At 36.4% G+C, this 21,292-nt stretch overlaps 1 protein-coding gene across 4 annotated transcripts in view; it reads left to right on the forward strand.

Moving 5' to 3' along the window:
* Positions 1–21,292, forward strand: part of RANBP17 (RAN binding protein 17) — a 333,236-nt gene that overhangs the window by 234,789 nt on the left and 77,155 nt on the right. For all 4 annotated transcript variants that reach the window (XM_058723330.1, XM_058723324.1, XM_058723321.1 and 1 more), the window contains 4 exons: positions 688–761; positions 1,823–1,903; positions 12,279–12,342; positions 12,435–12,543. In XM_058723330.1, the coding sequence (XP_058579313.1) occupies positions 688–761; positions 1,823–1,903; positions 12,279–12,342; positions 12,435–12,543 (328 nt within the window). The remainder of the gene's footprint in view (positions 1–687; positions 762–1,822; positions 1,904–12,278; positions 12,343–12,434; positions 12,544–21,292) is intronic.

Consider the following 21,292-nt stretch of genomic DNA (forward strand, 5'->3'; position numbering starts at 1 on the left):
TCAATGTGGCTTAGGTTGGGACTGAAATGTTGCACCCCAAACTCTGCCACCAACACTCCCTAATTGGGAGCTTAATGGATTCCCCAGGCCCTGATGTATTCAACAGAGAATCTCTGAGCCTGGGATTTCCGTTTCAGCATGGAAAGTAAGACCTATCTCTATATTGGGGGGAGCTTAATTGAAAGATTTTTGAGGAGAATGTTTATAAATTCTTTAACTTCCTCTTATTTTTGAAATCCTTATTTTTATAACTGCCTGACATAATCCTGAATTGTTTGATGGTTTGCTGATACCTGGCATAGATGGAAATTTTTTAAATGTTTTATTTATTGAGACACTCCACTTTTCAGCCCTTTGTATACATAACGCCCATCTTTGAGAAAGGGTTGGTTTACCAGTTTGAGAAAGAAAATTATGTGGTGTGCTGGGAATAAAATGAGTCTGTGAGTGTGGGTGTGTGTGGGTGGGTATGTATTTCAAAATGAGAGAGGTACTTCCTGGAAGAAAAAGAGAGTAAATTTTTAAAGTATAATTTTTTCTCTAAATCCTTCATTTGCTCTCCCTACCGACACCCTACTTCACTGTGGATGCAGCAATGCTTTAAATCTTCCATTTGTTCAGTTTGAATAGTCTTTTGAAAATCTATGTTAATGATAAAGCTTTTAACAATGAAATGTTTTCATCCAGGTATATGCCCGTATGTCAGAAGTTTTAGGAATAACAGATGACAACCATGTTCTAGAAACATTCATGACGAAAATGTGAGTTCTTGGATTTTTCTTTTGTTGTGGTTGCTTTGAATGTAATGGATACTTTTACTGTGTTTAAATCTCTTAATAAGTATTAATCTTTAATAAAAGACTTGAAAATTATGCGTTAATTCTTAGAATGGTAGCATTGTTCTTAATTGAAACTTAATTTCACATATTTAAAATTCACCACCCTAAAGACATTCTTCTTATTTGTCAAGGAATCCATACCACTCCAGTATGCCCCATCAAAACGTGGTTTTAAGATGTTTATAGACTTTGACTCTTCAAGACAATTGGGCAGCACTTTTGCTTTTAATTAGAAAGAAAATACCCAATTTCAAAGAGCATCTGAAGAGATTATTGCAAACTGGAATCATTGGGAGGGGTTTGATTGCCTTAAGACAGGGCATTCATTGATTCCAGCAGGAACTTAATGGCTATCAAAAACCTACTCATGGAAAATTCCCTTAAATCATCCTTATAATTTGTTAGCAGAATTAACGAGTTTCTAGTCATAGACAGAATTTTGTACATTTTAGTCTCAACTTGTATGCCTCCAGTTGGCAACCCACTACATCTGTGTAACAGATAGACAGCACTGTGTTGCTTGCAGAGAACAAAGATACACAAACAATCATGATCATAAGAAGTGAGCTTTGGAGCCACAAGTTTGATGGTTCATTTCTTGGCAGTAACTGTGAGCCCCTATTTGACTTCCTTTGTAACTCCTGCTGTCATTCGCTAATATGCTTGTTTTACATACAAACTTGATACTTCTTCTGTGAAACACTTAGACAGTTTTTTCAATGTACAAAACTAACTGTGTGGAATTATGTACCATTTGGGGAGCAGTGTTCATTGTATATTGATTGATAGGATATAATTTTGATTATGCCATTAAAAAAAGTAGAATAGAAAATGTTCTAGTGGTATTTAAACCTGTTTTTCAACTTTGTGAGATATTTCGGGTTTAGGTCATGTAACTTAACGTACATATATGTGTATTTTCATGTTCTCCCTGTACAACCAAATACCTTACTTACAATTAAAAACTTTGTTTTCATATTTAGCGTTACAAATCTTAAATACTGGGGAAGATGTGAGCCTGTGATTTCAAGGACTCTTCAGTTCCTAAATGATCTTTCTGTTGGATATCCTTTGTACTGTATATCTAGTAATGTATAGAAACACCCCAACAGGTACATTCTATTGGCCAGGTGTTTTCCTTGCTTATAATGTTGCAGGTTTGTTGTTTTTTTTTTTTTTTTTTTAAGAAAAAACCTTTCATTTAGCCTTATATTTAAATGTGTGTTTTTGAAAGTTTTATATTAGCTACCTACTGCCAAGTATTTATTCAGTCACAATTGAATTTATATGGATATATAGATTCCTAACTAGCTAAAGTTATGTTTATACCCATCCAGGTTAATAAGTGGATACATAAGAAAGTATACAACCTCATGTGTCTTAGTCTGTGATTTTTCATAATTTTCAGGGAGTTCTAATTTTAAAAGAAAGCATGTAACTAATTTTAAGAAGGTCGAAATGTTCTAAAAATATTACCTTATAAAAATTGAATTCCTGAGAGTAAATACTATAGCTTCAGTATTCTTCAATTGAAAAGAATATTATTTTGATTAGTTAAGAGGCACAAAGGAGGAATAGGAAGAAAATTATATAAGTGTTTTTACCACTTCTTGGATTATTGCCGCCAACAAATCAACCTCTTATTTACTCCAAAATAAGATTTCCCATTATGCATTAAATGTTTGGGTTTCTATCTTTAGCAGATTTCTTAAATCTAACTAGAATCATCCTTTCTCATTAGATTATAGTTGATACTATTGTCCTGTTTCTACCAATGAGAGAGAAGCGTGTAGATTGTCTTTTATATGTTAGCTATCAAACATACAGGACTTGTGAAAAATAAGTGTTGGTTTAGTTAACCACCGAGATTAGCTGAAGTTTAAATATGAGGACAGCATTCTGAAAATCAGTGGCATTGGATAGAAATCTTTAATGTAGGCTCACTGCAGGAATATGTTTGTATTAGTTAAGTTTAAAATTGTGTTCCTTGGGAAACCATAAAAGATTTCCAAAGTATTAGACACCCACTTTTGTGCTGGAATTTAATATGCAACTTTTTATTGGAAAATAATCGTCCTTGTCTGGCAAAATCCACCATGCAATATTTCTGTTAGTAGGTATAATGCAATAAAGACAGGGAGGGCTATTTATCACTACAAATTTTGAGGATTTCAGGATTCTTTTTATTATTTTAATATATTTCTTTGATATTAAATCAGAAAAATGATAAATTACACCTGTCCAGGCTGTTTTTCCTTTTTACTGGAAAGTGATGTACAACCCAATTCCAGTGGTCATTTTGGCTTTTTAAGATATGTATTTTTTCTTATTAAAAAAAAAAAAAACTCAACCTGTATTTTTTTTTTTAATAATAATGCTGAAATACTCTTTATTTCTAACATATGAAGTGGTTTATAAGTACTTCCTAGTCTTGCAAACTCTGGCCTTTTCACAATGAATTACTTTGAGAGCACGTTATCTGAAAAGAAGCCTGTGTTATTTTACAGCACGTATCTATTGTTTAGATTTACCCTGTTTTTTAGGTTGGAATTGAAATCTAATATAAAATTAATTTGATTTGTATTCTTTTTGGTATAATGTGCATAATGCCTAATTTATTTCTATCCAATATTTAAGTAAGATGCTTTTCCTATGACCTTATATCTCTTATATATTCTTTAGTTCTAAAATTATAACCTTTTGTTTCATAAGATGTTTATTGCTTTTGAACACTTCTCGAAGTTAATAAAAAATCATATTTTCAGAAAACTTATTAGATAAAACTTAAAAGCTATAACATTTAAACCAAGGGATGCAAATGATTTCAACTTGGGTACATTGATTTATATTTTTTAACAATTATTTCAGGTTTCCATATTTAGAAATATATATTAGTTCAATTTGATTTCAGTGCTCAGTTATTTGAATTATAAATCATTATGTCCCTTCTAGCTGATCAGTCATGAAATATCTTTGAATTCATTTACATAATGGAATATGTGAGTGCTATATCTATTTCAGTGCAGTTGCTGGTTACCTAATGCATGTTTTGTTGTTTCCAATCTGTTTCTTTATTATAATATGTTTTTAAGTCCTGATTTTAAAGCAGTACATTATATTTGTGTTAAAAATCAGCTGGCACTCTTCGGCACTAGAAACACTTATGCAAGATAAAAATCATCACCAACTGGCCTCTATTAATGGAAACCTATTTATATATTAATATTCAAAATATCTGTGTTTAAAATACTAGTACGGAATAACTGAAAAGCATCTTACTCTGAAGTTTTTAAATGTTCCTGATTACTTTCTAATGCATGTCTTTAGATATTTTTTGTTTTGTTTTTTCTGTTTTTATCATCTTCAGAGTGAATGCTACTCAGTGTTTGTTTATGGTTCACAAGGCCAGTCTATGAACTTTAGTGTTCTTGTATCTGACTGCTTGCTTGGAAATTGAAGTCACAAAAGATCCTCATTTTTAGGAAGTGTAAACAGGCTCATGTTTACTTGCCTCAAGGCAGTAGTCTCAAACTTTAGGGATGATCAGAATCACTAGAGTTCTTGTTAGAATACAAATTGCTGGACCCCACCCCTAGAGTGTATGTTTTAGGAGGTGTTAGACAGGCCTGAGAATTTGCATTTTCAGCAAGTTTCCAGTGATGCTAGTGGCTTAGGGATCATGCTATGAGAACTTGTGCTTTAAGATAATTGGAAACTTGAAGTGGATGTCCCAAATAAGAAAGTCAGGTATTTCTCTACAGGACTCTGTCTTCACTAGGGAAAGTCAGACTTGACATTTTTAGAGATAGGCTAGTGCCTTAAATAATAATGTATATGAGGAGACAATTTCATTAAGTCCCCAGATTTTAACTGGAGAGTCTGTTGCATTTTACCCCCAAAGTTTCTGTTTGCCAAATTTGAAGCTTTCCAAATTGGTAAGACTACTGTAATTTTAAAATCCAGTGGCCCTTTTGAGGGAAAGTTTATGTTTTCCTATCAGATTCGTTACATGAGGCATATATATTACACTCAGCAAATATATCTGAGTAACTTTTTAATATATTCTTTAACTTTCCAAGACTAAATTTCAAGAAATTCCAGATTCTAAATAGCTTTATTTAACATGCACAGAGTTGAAATGGCTCTGTCCTAGGGCAGTCTTCCACATCCGGGTCTCATACTTACGGATCCTTTTTCCTCTTTAAAATACTTTCCAGTCATGGGGCACCTGGTTGGCTCAGTAGGTTAAGCATCCGGCTTCAGTTCAGGTCATGATCTCACAGTTCATGATGTTGTGGTTCATGAGTTCGAGCCCCGTGTAGGGCTCTGTGATGACAGCTCAGAGCCTGGAGCCTGCTTTGAATTCTGTGTCTCCCTCTCCCTGCCCCCCCTGTGCTCGCGCTCCGTCTCTCTCCCTCAAAAATAAATAAACATGAAAAAAATAAAAATAAAAAAATAAAATAAAATACCTTCCAGTCATAAATTCTAGTTTCCAACTGGGGAAGGGATAAGATTTTTCAAGTGATTAGGACAAGGAAGTGGCTGGGAAGACTGGGGAGAGAAGGGTCATACAAAGCCATGAAATAAACTTATTTTAAATGCTGAGAAAGACGGAGGAAAGTGTTAAATTTCATCTAAAATTCTGTTTATTAATCAGTATTTCAAGTTTTTCTTCCCTTGAAGAATAATTGATCAATATTTCTACTTCAATTCATTGTTCACTCAAATTTATAGCAGTGACATGTCTCACTTTGGGTTTCAGGTAGATAATAATGAGAAAGGAAATTTCATTTTCTATTAGGCCCTCTATTGGTAGTTGCCCTTACTACATCATCTTCAAAGAAAACCCAAAATATCTTTAGCTTTTGAAAAACAGGCACCATAACAGGGTCCTACATTAATTCATGAATTTATCCAAATTCATTTTACCCTGTTGATACTGTTAACTACAGTTCTTAGGATGAATAACTTCTCTGTGCTATTGCAAAACCATCTTCATAATTCACAGGGCCCCACACAAAATGAAAATGTGGGGTGCCTTGTTCCTAAGCTGTTAAGAATTTCAGGGCACCTGGCTGCCTCGGTGCGTGGAGCACGTGACTCTCGATCTTAGGGTTGTAAATTCGAGCCCCGTGTTAGGTGTAGAGATTTTTTAAAAATAAAATCTTAAAAAAACTTTTTTTTCAAGACCTCACCAACACAGCATTGAAGCAAACACTGGCCCTTCTAAGCATAGAACACTGTATAAATGCATAGCATGGACATCCACGAAGCTGGCCTGCATTATTTGGTAAAGAAGTAATTCCCTCCATTTGGCTTCAGACTAACCCTCTAACACTTTGAGACTATCTCCTTAGTTCCTGTACACCACGATTTGGTGAACATAATTCCTATCTACATGCATCCTACATGTGTTTATCTATCGGTAGCTTAGTTTATCTATTGGTAGCTTATCTCAATTGTTTTCGTGTTTACAAGCCAAAGAATCTCTTTCCTGTTCAGGCTACTTGATCCCTGTGATGATTTTCTTTTTCAGCCCCTCACCTCTTCTAGCTTCCTTTGTCTTTTCTTGCTTGTTTTTCATGGTGGTGGTGGTGGTGGTAGTTCTAGTGTAATACCCAGAACTGCATCCTTAATTTAGATTTAATGCTGAGTAAGAATAAAATAATGATTTTTAAACTTAATTCTGTACTCATCCTAATGATTTATTTTATATTACTGGCCTCTTTTTTTTTTTTGGGGGGGGGGGGGTGGGGAGAGAGAGAAAGAAAGAGCCCAAGTAGGGGAGGGGCAGAGAGAGGGGGAATCCCAAGCAGGCTCTACGCTAATGCTGCAGAGCCTGAGGCAGGGCTTGAACTCACAAACCATGAGGACATGACCTGAGATGAAATCAAGAGTTGGTCCCTTCCCACCCCCCCACCCCCACCCCCGCCACCGAGCCACCCAGGAGCCCCTTACTGGCCTCTCTCAGTTTAGCAAATATTAATTAAGCATTTGCTAAGTACAGGGCAAAAGGACAAATGAGACACAGATCCTGCCCTCCCAGATTTTAAATTCTAATAGAATTGATCCTGATTCCAGACTGCCTTTCACATATTTTTCCTAAGAGCTCAAAGTCCATTGTTTTATTAACATAGTTTCTTTTTCCTTTTAAAATTTAACTCAAATAAATTACATACTAATTTTCTGAAAATTTATTCATCAAAAATAATATGGGCATGTGACATTTTGATATGGTGGCTTTGAGGGAGTGCTTTTTATTCAAGGTCATTTAGATATAGCTTATATACAAGCCATTAAATATACAACTAATGTGTAAACCATACATCCTTACCCTGTCACTGATCTTCCCTCCACCGGGGTATGAATCCTGAATGAGGTGGGGGTCAGGAAAGAGTAGAGGGTGAGAGATGAAACAAAGGTGTAGAACGAAATAAGGGTGAAGGATGGAAGTACAATTGGGTATGTCTGTTACAGGAAATATTTAGTAACAAACAGTAGTAATTCTGCTTTTGTGAAACAGTATTAAAATGTATTGCTTTATTTCAGTGAATACCACCATCTCCAGATGGTTTTGAGAATGTTAAATAAAACTAGTTTCAGCATATATCCCTCAGGCGTATTTCTATTAACATTTCTCATCAAAAGAAATGTTGATTTATTTCTTTGTTTTCTGTCTCTATTATCCATGGAAAAGTCATCCCATAATTTATCTGCTCCATTTGTGTTTATACTAGAATCAAGTGTGAGAATCCTCTCTACTCCTTTTCTGTAACCCACTTATTCAGACCTTCACACAATTCTTTAGATTCCTGCTTCACAAGATTACCTTCCTCAAGTATTATTGTGATCTGATCATTTCTCTTCCCAAAAGCCCAGAATCACTTCCCCTTGCTTCTCGGGTCAAAGTGAAATTATTGATTAGAACATGAGTCCTTTAACAGTACTTGACTTACTGAGTTCTCATAACTAATTTTCTGATCCACCTCTCAACCACTATCTGTACTTTATGCTCGGGCGAAGGAAATTTATTTTACCTTCCCCTTGACACCCTTAATTATCTTTACTGAATCACCACATATGCTGTTCTTTTCATTTGACCCATTGCAACTCAATTAGGTCTCTCTTAAATTTTCATGTCTTGCTGAAGACTTGTTGAAGCTGTATTGAAACAGTTATGAACCTTTGTCATTGTATTAACTGAAAGAACATGAGTCATTTAATTTCTCTGAGGCTCAGTTACTTCATCTGTAGAAAGGGAATATTATCTATCTCTTGGGATTTTGTAAGGATTAAATAAAGTAATAAATATGTAACAATGTATCTTTGCTCAAGGAGCCATGCTGATCTTCCTACCGGTTTTAGTACATGTGCTGCCAGAAGCGAGCACTGTAACAATATATCTATGTTATCTAAGAAAATATGACACCTAATACTACTGATCCTGTCACACAGTAGGTGCTCACTGAATATTAATTCCTTTCATTTCCATTCCTATCGTCTTTATTTTTCTTGATGTTCCTGAACACCTAGTTCTTATCTGTATGTCCGAAGATGAGTATCACATAGCTTTGTATTGGCTAGTCCTCTCAGCTATCAGGCTGGAAGTTATTAGAGATTAGGAGTCTTTTTTTTTTCTTTCTCCTCTTCTATAGTTCACAATTTCACGTAGTGGGCATGTGAACCTAATGTTACCCTTTAGTTAATTGACAAAGCCTTAACTCCTGTTCCTTATAAGTAATTAATAGTATTCCTTAAGATGCTTCATTTTGGTTATACATATTTGGATTTTTTTTTAGTTTAGTAGTTTATGAACATAATCTCACTTTTGAAATAACGAAACTGATATTTCAGTAATTATACTTTGTACCTGTCATCTACCGATAGCAATTTCCAACATGTCTTTTTCTTATCTGTGAACTTTCTTCTATCATTAGGATAATGTGTTTTTAACTCTGTCTGCAAAACCTATTTGTAAACATGTATGGCTTTTAAATAATTGCCTAGATCAATGTATCATCTACTCTCTAGTGCTCAGCGAATGTCTTACACCTAATACACCAACTGCTTCTTTGATTTTAAAACAGAAATTGCTTCACACATTAACACTTCTGTAATAAGATATATAAACACCACAGTTGGTGACATTTTAAAACACCCTTTCTTTCTCAGCACATAAAATGATGATGTTTTTTCTAACCAGTGGCATTTAAGGTGTGATGAAATGTAGATACTCAGTGAAGTCTGGCTACCATGAATTGAAGTCCTACTTGGTGTTGCCGTGCCCATCAGCTACTATAGTGTGTAGTACTCCAGGAACTGAAAAAACCAGTTCATTCTCAGCTTGGTTTTCCTCTTCTTCAGAGGTACAGATTTTCAAAATTTCCAACCATCTGTAGGATATACCATTTCTTTTGACTTTTTCTTTCCTTTCTTTGTCATCCTAGCTGTCAGTAAGACCTTGTTCCCCTTCCTCAGTGTTTTCATAAGTCTATATGGAAACAAACGGAAATTTTCTAGGAATTGTGTTTAGTGAGTTGATATCAGCCAGGCTGTGGAGTCTGCTCAGTCCTGGATGTGATGAAGGTTCTTTAATAAATTGGTCCCTCCTAAAAGAACAGTTCCCCTGTTTTTTCTGGGACCTACTTCCAGTTTCCTTTGTATCTCAAGAAGCTAGTGATCTCTCTCAAATCACTGGCCTCTTTAAAATCAAATGGATATGATGTAACCTGATGAAAGCTTATGGTTTAGAGTCACGCTCTTACAGTTAGAGTCACACGTGTTCCATGTGTGACCTTCACGAAATTCTCTGACCCACTACTGTAGACTCCTACTATTGGTCCTGTTACTGTCAGCCACCATTACTATGTTCACGGTTACGAGCTGTGTCGAGTAAGCCTCAGAAATCTAACCTAGTACTGCCACGGCACTAAAATGCTCCCACCCGGCTAAAGAGGTACAACTTATAAGAACCCTAGTCTCGTAGAGAAGAACAAGATGAAAGTAAAAAGATCGTAAAGATGATGTATCCATTTGCCCTTTAAAAGAAAAAAAAACATTATAGACTCTCTTAAGGGGTATAACTAGCTTTGAGTTGAATTCCTATAGAGGAATATAAATATTCAGATGAATTCTCATTTTTTTCTTAATTGAAAAAAAGTAAAAATTTATTCTTAATCATTTTTTTTTTTTTTTTGCTTTTGAATGTAATTAAGAGGCAGTGAGGCTGGCCTTGATGCAAAGTGCACAGATGCAATTCTGTAGAAAATGTGTCTTTGGCAGATGAGATACTTCCTGTGAGTGTTCTGTTTATTGCTACCATAAATATTCCATTGTCAAAACACGACTTGCTGTTTATTAGTAGCACTGACAGGAAGATTCCTATTAATGGCAGCATTCTTATTACCCATAGACCCTGTCACTTTTAACTTTGCAATTCCAAGAGAATTGTATTTGGTAATTACTTAAGATATTTCCTAGTTTATTGATCCCCACCCCTGTTTAACTGAGTAAAGTTTGAATGGCAGTTCTTCTGCTCACAGATTCACACAGGAAAAATCATCAAATCTCACCTTTTTTTTTTTTTTTAAGTTTATTTAGAGAGAAAGCCAGCATGAGTGGGGGAGGGGCAGAGAGAGAGGGAGAAGAGAGAGAATCCCAAGCAGGCTGTGCACCATCAGCACAAAGTCCAACGTGGGGCTCGAACTCATGAAACTGTCAGATCATGACCTGAGCCGAAACTGCAGAGTCGAACATTTAACCAACTGAGCCACCCAGGCACCCCTCAAATTTCATTTTTATATGCAGAGAAGAATCTTTCTAGTTGTATTCTGATCTTCTTCATCTAAAGCAGAATTTCCTTAGATTTCTACTAACTGGTCTCATCGTTTCATAGAATTCAATAATTTTCTCTTCCTGGTTAGTCTCTTATGGGTCAGTCCTGATCTTGTTCCCCTTCAGCCTGCCAGAAAAACAGTGCATTGAGCACCCACTTGACAGCAGTGTGCTGAGGAAAATGCATAGGCGCAGCCCCTGCCCTTAGAAAGTTTACCATCTGACATGAAGGTGAACCAAATATACATGCTTACTATGCAGCTGGGATGGTTGCTGTAGAGTCAGAGGGACTTGAATCTAAATTATACTGTTTGTCTTTTGGAAAGTTCTGTTTAATCTTTTCGAATCTGTTTCCTCATCAGAAAAATAGAAGTGATGCTACCTACCTCATGGGATTGTGAGAGTCAGCCCTGCAGGTAGCAAACATTCTGTACACCTTCGTTCTCTGCATCTTTGTGTCTTCCTCCCTGATTTATAATTGCCAAAGACATTTGCATCATATGATCCTCACGACAGGCCTGTGGGATAGCTTGGGTGATAGGTTTCACCCTTGCTTGTTGGAGAGGGAAACTAAGGCTCAGAGTGGCCGAGTACAGTACTCAGACTCAGAACCAGCTGGTTGGATGGGGTAGTCAAGCCAGAAGCCCAGCCTTCCTGACTCATGTTCAACGTCTTCCCTACTCTTACACCCACACCTGAGGGACTAAGTAAGAGAAGAGGGTGTTTGTATACTAAATAGACGTTCTTAGAACCACATCAGCCCTTCTTTGATGGCAGCATTAACCAGAATTATTTAGACCTTGTGATAATGTTTATGGTTTTTCCACTTTCTTCTCGTTCTGAGCTGAACTGTTCAGGTGAAAATGTGGTACAGTAGAAGGAACGTGGCCTCTGTAGTCAAACCTCAGTTCAAATCTCAGCACTGTCAGTCTATAGCTGTGTAATCTTGGGCAAGTAACTTAATTTCTCTGAACTTCTGTTTTCTTATCTATGAGTTAGAAATAAATAATATTGGACAGTGTAATTGTGAAGCTAGGTGAAATAACAAATATAAGGTGTCTTACACCTACTAGAAATGTCGGGCTTGTCCTTCAATACTTGGTGACCTGCATCAGCTACATCTTTCTAAGCATTCTCATCTTCATCTAAAGCAGAATTTCCTTAGATTTCTACTCACTGGGCTCATTGTTTCTTAGAACTGAATAATTTTCTCTTTCTGGGTAGTCTATTATAGGTCTTTTATAATTATTTTTTATGAAATAATATTAAGTGAAGAGAAGTTCTCAAGTTATATCCAAAATGTAGAAAGGGTCAGTTTTAATTTTCTACTATCAAGGCTTTAATAGTAAAGAAGCTTTTGTCTTAATTATAAAATTCATTTTTCCTTTCCATAACTAGAATATGTATAAGATAGGAAAAGTAATTGCACTGGTTAATAATGGATTATCATTCTTAACAGAATGAAAGACATTTCTGTAGGAATGCTCTTTAGAAATAATATTGATTCTTCATAAATAGAAATTGATGCCATTATAGTGTTATTTTGTGATTGATTATCTATTGATAAAACAATTATATTTCCCCAGATTCCTTAACTCCTATTACCTATATCCTTTTAAAAAAACTTGTGAAGATAGATGCTGTGAAATTCATGCTAAAAAACCACACGGTAAGTCTTACTTCCTTTAATTAATGACTAGAAATTTCTGGGTAGTTTAGGTAAAGCATTAATAACTTTGGATACTCTTTTGCTTTCATTAGAGTGAACACTTCCCCTTCCTTGGCATCAGTGACAGTTACAGTCTCAGTGACTTCAGGTGCCGAACAACCTTCTACACGGCCCTCACTCGCCTTCTGATGGTAGACCTAGGTAAGGTCAAAAATTTAAGCCTGATTAATAAGGGCTCGATGACATACTTGGGCGAACAAAGGAGAATACTAGTGAGCACCACATTTAAGTTACTAGAATTTATCATCTTTGACAGTTTTCTACAACTCTCCATGATTTGAGCATCAAAAGACAAATCTTTGTATTTCAAGTGGTATTTTTCACTTCAAATAGGACCTGCATTAATTCTTTACTTCACAATGTATTTTCTGGGTATCCTTTGATCCATTACTTGTACTACTGTGAATCTAGGTAATAGTCTTAAATATGGAAGAGCTTTACACCAGAGATTTTCTTTGTAATGACACTTAATCTAGAAAAAAAATGGAAACAATGCAAATATCCAATAGTAGGGAATTGTACAATTATTGCACATCTACTTACTTGATGGAATAGTCTGTAGTCTTAAAATTGGGATTTGAAGATAATGCAATACATGAAATTTTGTAACATTAAGTGAAAAAACTAGGTGTTAAACTGTGTAAATGATATGAGCATGCCTAGGGTGGGTGGGGAATGCATCCAAAAAAGACTTAAATTCTTTTAAAATGTTAAATATTGTTTTGGGCTAACTATAGGTAGCTTTTTCTCATTCCAGATTATTTGACATTTTCTTTAAGGTATCACTTTTGTAATGGGAAAAAATATAACTTACTTAAAAATTTTTTTCATTGAAAAGCTGAAGTTAGCTAAATGTATCCACAGGTAGATAGTACCTTAGGATGGGCACTTAAGCCTCTATGGTGACCATGTTATTCTGGATTCCCATCCCCATCGCCCCCCAGCCGTGTTTGAATACTGCAGGTTAAATTAATCAGTTTATAGATACATGAAAGAGTTCAGTCAATGACAATATCATCCTTAAGATGATTACTGATCCTTAAGATCATCCTTAAGATATTACTGATGATATTTTTTTCATTCTTTCTCTTGCAGTATATTGATTGATCCATCAACTTAAATATGAATTTTTTTTAAATACGATCTTACAAAAGGTGAAAGGATAAAAAATTTTATTTTGCACATAAAAGACATTGCACCTTGTCGTATAAAGGTGACTAAATCCTTCTCTGTTCCACATCTGCATTATTTCCATGCATTTCAACAGAATAAATTACCAGAGAGACAAACAGCCAAAAGTTGAGAGAAATGCATCTAGAATGATTAAGGAGCTTGATGCGATTGATTTCTAAAGAAAGATTAAAAGAACCATGTATGTATAACTTGGCTAAGTGACAACTAGGGCTTGAGGCAAAGAGAACTGTCTATAAATATTTGAAGAGTGTAAACCAGGCATGCAAAACCCAATCATCTGCTACCTTAGGCAAGTGGGAGAGCTGAGTGACAGCTTTGCATACTGCACACTGGCCTGGGTTACCTCTTGGCTGCTGCATTGGAGCAAAGAGGAGCAGCCCAACTCTGTCATTGTTCTCAATGATCCTTTAGAGAGCACACTGTGCTGAGCTCTCAGGGCAAAACAGAGACCAGCCAGGTGTACAGGCCCCTGCCCTCAAGGAGCTTGCCCCCTTGCTTTCCTCCCAGTTGTCCCAGCATTAAAGAAGACTTTAAAACCCTTGTCTAGACTTAATCTATTTCCTAAAGACTTAAAAATGCTCCTTTACTGACCGTGTCCGACAGTGAAAGAGGTGGGGAGACAAAAGCTAAAGAGAATGAGGTAGAGGAGATTTCCTGGAAATAGGTTCATGTCACGCACATTTTCAAGACCTAGAAATGGAGTAGGTCAAGATCCTTTCTCACATAGTCGATGTAGACAAAAGAACCTTCCATAAATCCACAGTAGCTTAAACAGCAGGATGGCACTGCCGACATTCACCACCCCTCCCCCCACTTACCACTGCATTGATAATTGAGAGTCATGATGATGCCCAGAAAGACCCAGTGTTGCAGGCTGCCATCTTGAAGCCTACTTTTATTTAGTATCGCTCAGTGTAAACTGTGAGGTATGAGAAGCTGAAGTAAAATATCTAAACTTGAATAACTAAAAGAGGATTTTATTAGGTTTCTCAGGATTAGATTCCTTTGCATTATCTAACTCATAACAATATAAAGTATAAATTGATATTTTCTTAGCTCGAAGTGTTTTTTAAAAGTAAATATCCTTTTAGATTGCAAGCACTTTTTAGACCTCAGGGGAAATAGAGACAGACTATGTGGAAGGGCCTGGTACGTGGTAGGTGTTCCGTACAAGTAAACTGAATCTGGCTATAGACAAAGTTAAAAACAATGGCAGCTACAGTCATGGAACTTTTACATTGTTTGAAAAGAAAGTCTTTATTAGTGGTTTTCACTTTTTAAAATAATTGAAGGTATATTATAAGCATCAAGGGATGATTTGTGGTATATATTACCCAGAGCTTCTGTTCCTTGTTAGGAATCAGAGTTGCTCTTCTTCCCAAAATACATATTGAGCTCCTTCAGGGCATGGACTTTGCCGTTTTCACGTTTTCTAGTACCAGTCTCCTATTGCTACATTGTAGGTGTTCAGTAAATATTTAGTGAATGAATGACACAAAAGTGTACCATAACCAAGATGCCATCATCATAGTTCCTGGAATCAGCAATTCCTGCCAGGTCCTGTCTGGGAGTAGCTTTGATCATTGGCCTCTCCACAACAAAACAATTCAAGTGGCTGATTACTTTCACAAGTGATCAACTACACTTGACCACTCTTGTGCTTGATTAGTCACTTGTTGCTCTCTTTTTTTAAGTGTTACTACTTTATAGATGATCTTTTGATGAGTGTTGCTGAGCACAGTTTTGTTATTTTTTATTTTTTTATTTTATTTTATAATTTATTGTTTGAAGCCGTGTCTCACAAACTAGGTTGACTGGAACGTTGCTCCCAGACTTCCTATATATGTGGCTTCCTAGTTTTCTGTTGTATTCAATGTCACGGAAACAAAGAAAACAGAGATGGTGCATTTGTCAAAAGAAGCACAGATCCATGTATTAAATGAAGTAAGTGAAAATATTAGGTAATGAGAATTCTTCTCAAATTAAAGAAAAAGTAGGGAAGGACTTTTTATACCACTGACTTTTTTTTTTTTTTTTTTTTTTTTTTGGTAAGAATCAAATTAACAAAAATAAAAAATATAAAAAAAAATTTAAAAAAACCACCTAACCAGCCTGCTTGCAAAGCAAGGGATGTAATTCTCAGACTGCAATGTAAAGCATATTCTTTCTAATTGAATCTTACAAACTAAGCTGAGTATGTTGTGTACGAGCCATGCACATTGGAGTGATTAGGAAAGGGGAAAGAAATTGGGTGTCACATTAATTGGTGTTTACTTTGAAATGCATTTTGGTTTCTCTTCAATAATTTGCACTTTGTATGAATTTAATTAGATGCTATGTGCCCCAGGTTGTATTTCAGATGAAAATGGGGGGGTTTTTTGGCAATAAACAGTTGTATCATTTTATCAAATTGCTCCTTGGCTACACTAGACGAAACGTTCACTTGTATAAAGAACAGAACTGAAAGCATTTCATCATCAGAACGATGATCTTTCATGTTGGCAATGTATTTCTGTATTCTAAGAAATTATAAAAATTAATGCAAAACCTCCCTTCACAAGATAGCATACATACAGAAGAAAATGGGTGACCGGCCATATGTGCACACATGTTAGCCCTTCCAAGAATCACTTAAAGTTCCCTAGGTTATTTTTAAATTAACTTTGTCAATCTAATAAACTAAAGGAAAGATAATATTACCCAAGCCAGTAAATGGAGAACCTCCAGGGAGCTGTTCAGTATAAAATACTTGAATAAATAAAACCTTCTATTTTGTTTAATTTGAATAGAGGTGAATTCAGTTGACAAATATTGGCGAGGGGAAGTGTGGAAAAGAACTACAACAAGGCTCTTTGTTCTGTGGAGAACTAAATAGTATTCATTGCAAATTAAGTTTTTACCAACCACAAACTTAGAATTACTCAGTGCCACTAAAATCGTGTTTCCTTGGTGTCACTTACAGTTTCTTTTCCTCGGACGTTTTGTGATTGCACCTTATCTTGAACTACCCAGATGAGAAGCATGTTAATAGGATCCGAGTGAGAAATGCTTTCCTCAGACACTCAAACTCTAAGAAGCGGTCATATTTTGTAATGATCAAGGAATGCTAATATTAAAATGTTATTTATAGACATTACAAGATATTTTCCCTTTAGGGAGGAGCATGCCATACTATTCATCTACCTTTGTGACCTTTAATAGATAATCAGCACCTGAAGATATTTCTAGCTTAAATTTGAGAAATCTTAAAAAGTAAATGACTTGAATAAAAAGGGAAGAGTACTCTAGAAATAACTACTAATGATAAAAGTAAAAATACACGGAGGAAGGAAACTTTCCTTTTCCTTATTAATAACTAACATTTGTTTACAAATTTATAGTCTGCAGACCACTCTCACATACATTATCCTACTTGATCCTCAAGAGCCCACGTGAAACAGGTATTATTGCACTGTTTATCTGTTAGAAAGTGGAGGTTCAGAAAGATTAAATGGCTTGCCCAAGGTCAGTCACAGTCCTATAACTTCTAGCCCTGTGACCACACATTCTCATTCAATTCGCTATTACTTCACCTTTCATATTCTCAATCAATTGGGAAAGGTAACTTTTTCTCTTTCCTTTTTATTTGAACTGTTTGGACTGAATGATTGATTTGAGGCTTGAGGGCAGTGAGAAGGGAGAAGGGATTACTTTCCGAGCTTCAATCAAATAAATAGATAAATTCACGTTTATTATTTGCCCTGTATAAGTATATTACAGTTCTCTGGTCAGTGAAAGTCAAATGTAGTTTTTAAGATTTGTTCTCACGTCCAATATTTGGCCAAAGCATGTTTATTCTCATGGATAAGAGAACATAGAGGTAGATGTCCCAGAAGGGTTTAGCAAGTGAGAAGCTTGATCAGAAATAACTAATGTTCTGATAGATAGGAAGAATACATCAATATATCACCTGTGTCCAGGACTTGGCAGAGACTATCTGGAAAACAGAAGGGGGGGGGGGGGGGTGGGCGGGGACTGGGCAATAAGGGGTAAAGAAGCAGCTGGAAATACTTAGAATCTATAATGAGATAATTAAGACTAATTAGCCGGCCCTGTAGGCAGAAAGCAGCCCATTAAGTCCAGATCCAGTTTTAATAACTTACCTGGTTTTGAGGGTAGAGAGTCCAGAGCCCCCCAGGGAATGAGATGCTTCAGGGATGCAACTTTTAGGTTAGGTTTCCTAGAAAAAGGAGTACAAGGGTCTGCATTGAGCAGTGTATTTTTCTTCTGAGAACTAAAATAAACATTCTGGTTCCCTAGGGAGAGGAATCAAAGGGAGCCTCAGTTTTCTCATCTATGAAATGGAGGTATCTATCTTAAAGAATTGTAATGTGCTTTAAATAAGACGAAGATGTGTGAAAAGGCCTGGAACAATTCCTGTCACAAAACAAGCACTCAGTATATATTAATTAAATAGAAATATTTATTGAATGTACAATTGGGGTCACTGACTGACACTGGAGCCTCAAAATGAGGTAAGTTCAGTCCCTCTAATACAGCTGCCTACTCCGCCTTCGGCACTTGGGCTGTTATCTTTCGACGGAAGCAAGAGCCGATGACACTTGCTGACAGATAGTCTTACAGCCCGCCCTACCTGAAGCCATAGTCCCAACAGAGACAGGTACAACTCCTAGGCTGTGTAGGGGGAAACTGAAATGAAAACTAAATTCTGGCCCAAGTTAGATCTAGCTAAGCACAATTCTCAAGGCTTATTCTAATAGAACTTGAGAGGTACTGTCCTAATGAAGCACTGGGGAACAGCACATGATGCAGGCCTAGGCCTGCAGAAGTCACTGGCTCTTTATATGCGACCTGTCAGTACTTGGTTTCAAATATATTGTTTTCTTCACCCGACTGCCTCTGCATCTCCTTGTTTGTCTCCCCTCTTAATTCTCTGTAGTTTGGAATAGAGCTTCATAACATTAGATCTGACCTTTACTAGCTATATTAGTTTCCGGTTACTCCTGTAACAAGTTACTGCAAATTTAACAGCATAAATATTACAGATTTATCATTTTACAACTCTGGAAGTCAGAAGTCCAAAATGGGTCTCAGTGGGCTAACATCAAGGTGTCAGCAGGGCAGTGTTCTTTTCTGGGGCTCTGGGGAAGAATCTGTTTCCTTGCCTTTTGCAGCTTAGAAGCCACCTGCTTTCCTTGGCTCATGACCCCCTTTCCCCAGCAACATCAGGTCAAGTCCTTCTCATGCTGCATCTCTCTGGTTTTCCTCGTCTGCTTTTCTCTAACACTTTCAAGGACCTTTGTGATTACCTTGGACTCCTGGATGATCTTCTATTTTAAAGGCAATTGATGAGCAACCTTAATTCCCCTTTGTTTATAACCTAACATATTCACAGATTCCAAGGATTAGGACATGGGCATCTTTGGAGTCCATTATTCCACTTACCATACTAAACTATCACTAATACGAAAGCATTTCACACAATAGTTATCATATGATAAATCCTTAGTAACTTAGTAACCACCATTTAATATTACCATAATTATTTTATTTGTACTATTTGCTTCTCCGTGGCTACTCTCCCAAGTCCCCAGTAATGCAGCTGCTATTTGCATTTGAATTTGAGGAAATGAGAAGATTCGGTGTTCTGCATACATTTAACGGTGGGGGAAATTTTGTTGGTGGTGGTTTTTTCGTTGTTTTGGGATTTTTTCTTTTTTCTGAGACTCGCCTACCATAAAATGCACCCTGTTAAAGTATACATACAGTTCAGTGGTATTTAGTATATTCATAATATTCACAAGGTTGTATAACCATCACCGTTAGCTAATTTTAGAATATTTTCATCACCCCAGAAAGAAGTCCTATATCTTAAAGTAGTCATCAGTTACTGCCCTTGGCCCCAGCCCCTGGTAACCACTAATCTACTTTCTGCCTCTATGGATTTGCCCATTCTAAAAATTTAATATAAATGGAATCACATAATATGTAGCCTTCTGTGTGTCTTCTTCCATGGAGCATAATGTTTTCAAGGCTCATTCATAGTTTAACATGTTTCCATACTCCATTCCTTTTTATGACTGACTGATATTCCATTATATGGCTAGGCCACAAATTGTTTATCCATTTATCAGTTGATTAACAGTTAGTTGGATTTTCACCTTTTGACTATTACAGTAATGCTAGTATGAACATTTGTGTATAAGTTTTTGTGTGAGCATATGCTTGGAATTTGCTTGAGTGTATACCCAGGAGTAAAATTGCGGAGTCAAATGGCAATTCTGTGTTTCACTTTTTTAGTAACTGCAGTGGCTGCATCATCTTATATTGGCTGTACCATTTTACATTCCCATCAAGCAAGGTCTTAAGTTATATAAAATAACAAATGAAGTGTCTTATAAATAAAATATCTGAGAGCCAACATACTGAAAAAGGTTACTATTTGTATTTTAATGTGACTTCTCTGAAAGAAAAAAAAAGCTTGAAACTCATAAAATGCATAACTTTCTGAGGAATCAGATCCCCAGAAATCCAGTAGAGGGGATTAGCTTTGGGTTTTACCAGAAAGCTGAACAACTTATCATTTTTATCTATGCATGACTGAGAACTTAAACAGTGTTCTGTTACTATTGACTTTTCCCGATGCCAGTGAAAATATTAGTCTGCAAATTGGCACTTCACCTTCAAATCATACTGATTTCTGGGCCCCGGTCGGAAAGAAAGAGGAGCAACTTCAATTATTACTCATAAAACAATCACCTATACATTGGGCATGCTAAATATATGACTGCATACTTGAACATGAAGTTGTGTATGAGAGTGAACTCCTGTTTTTTCCTTTCATATCAGAAGCAGCAACTGATACCTCTAAGGGTAATACAAGTGAGGGAAAAAACCTCTAATGTTGTATGGAGTTGTTTGCACGACATAAAAATTCCAGCTTCGATGATACAGTATATCACCTTGTGGTAAGAGAGCAACAGTGCTATAACTGAAACAAATATTTCTGTAGAAGTCACGCACCAGTGTGTTCTAGTTGCCCACCTTAAGCTCAAAGGATTGCTGACGAATTCCTTTCTCCCCGCCAGAACCCAGCTGATTGTTCTTCACCCTCTTCTAACCTTCTTGCAGCTCTAAACTCAAGATTCTGTGCCCCTGACTTCACTGCCCACCTCTGGTACCTTCCACCCCGCTAGAGACAGGGGGGAAGAACATGAGATTGGAAGTAAAGCTGACCTAATTGTGGCTTGTAGCCCACTGACATTTAGCAGCCCGACGATGTTGGGCAAGCCACTTAACTCCTTTGAGCCTCTCTGTTCACTTGCAAAATGAAGGAAATCATCTTACAACTCCGTAGGATTGTTGGGACCATTTGTGACTTGCAGCAGTGCTTTGAACCTAGGGACAGCTCCATGGGTGTTCAGTAAATCAACTATCAAACTCATTGCCTTCACATAGTAAGCACTCAGGAAATAACTATTGTTAGTCACTACACGACTATTTCTTGAATACCAGACACTATTCTAGGCACTGGGATATAGTCATGATCAAAACAGATGAAGTTCCTTCACCAAGGAGCTTACATCGTCATAGGGAAGACCATGAATTAACATATGTGAATATACGGCCCAGTCACAGGAAGTCCCATAAGAACAATAAAGTAGGTTATGGGAGTGGAAAGTGGTTGGGGGTCTGG

Source organism: Neofelis nebulosa, chromosome 1 (genome assembly GCF_028018385.1).
Source record: "Neofelis nebulosa isolate mNeoNeb1 chromosome 1, mNeoNeb1.pri, whole genome shotgun sequence".
In the NCBI taxonomy this organism is placed as follows: domain Eukaryota; kingdom Metazoa; phylum Chordata; class Mammalia; order Carnivora; family Felidae; genus Neofelis; species Neofelis nebulosa.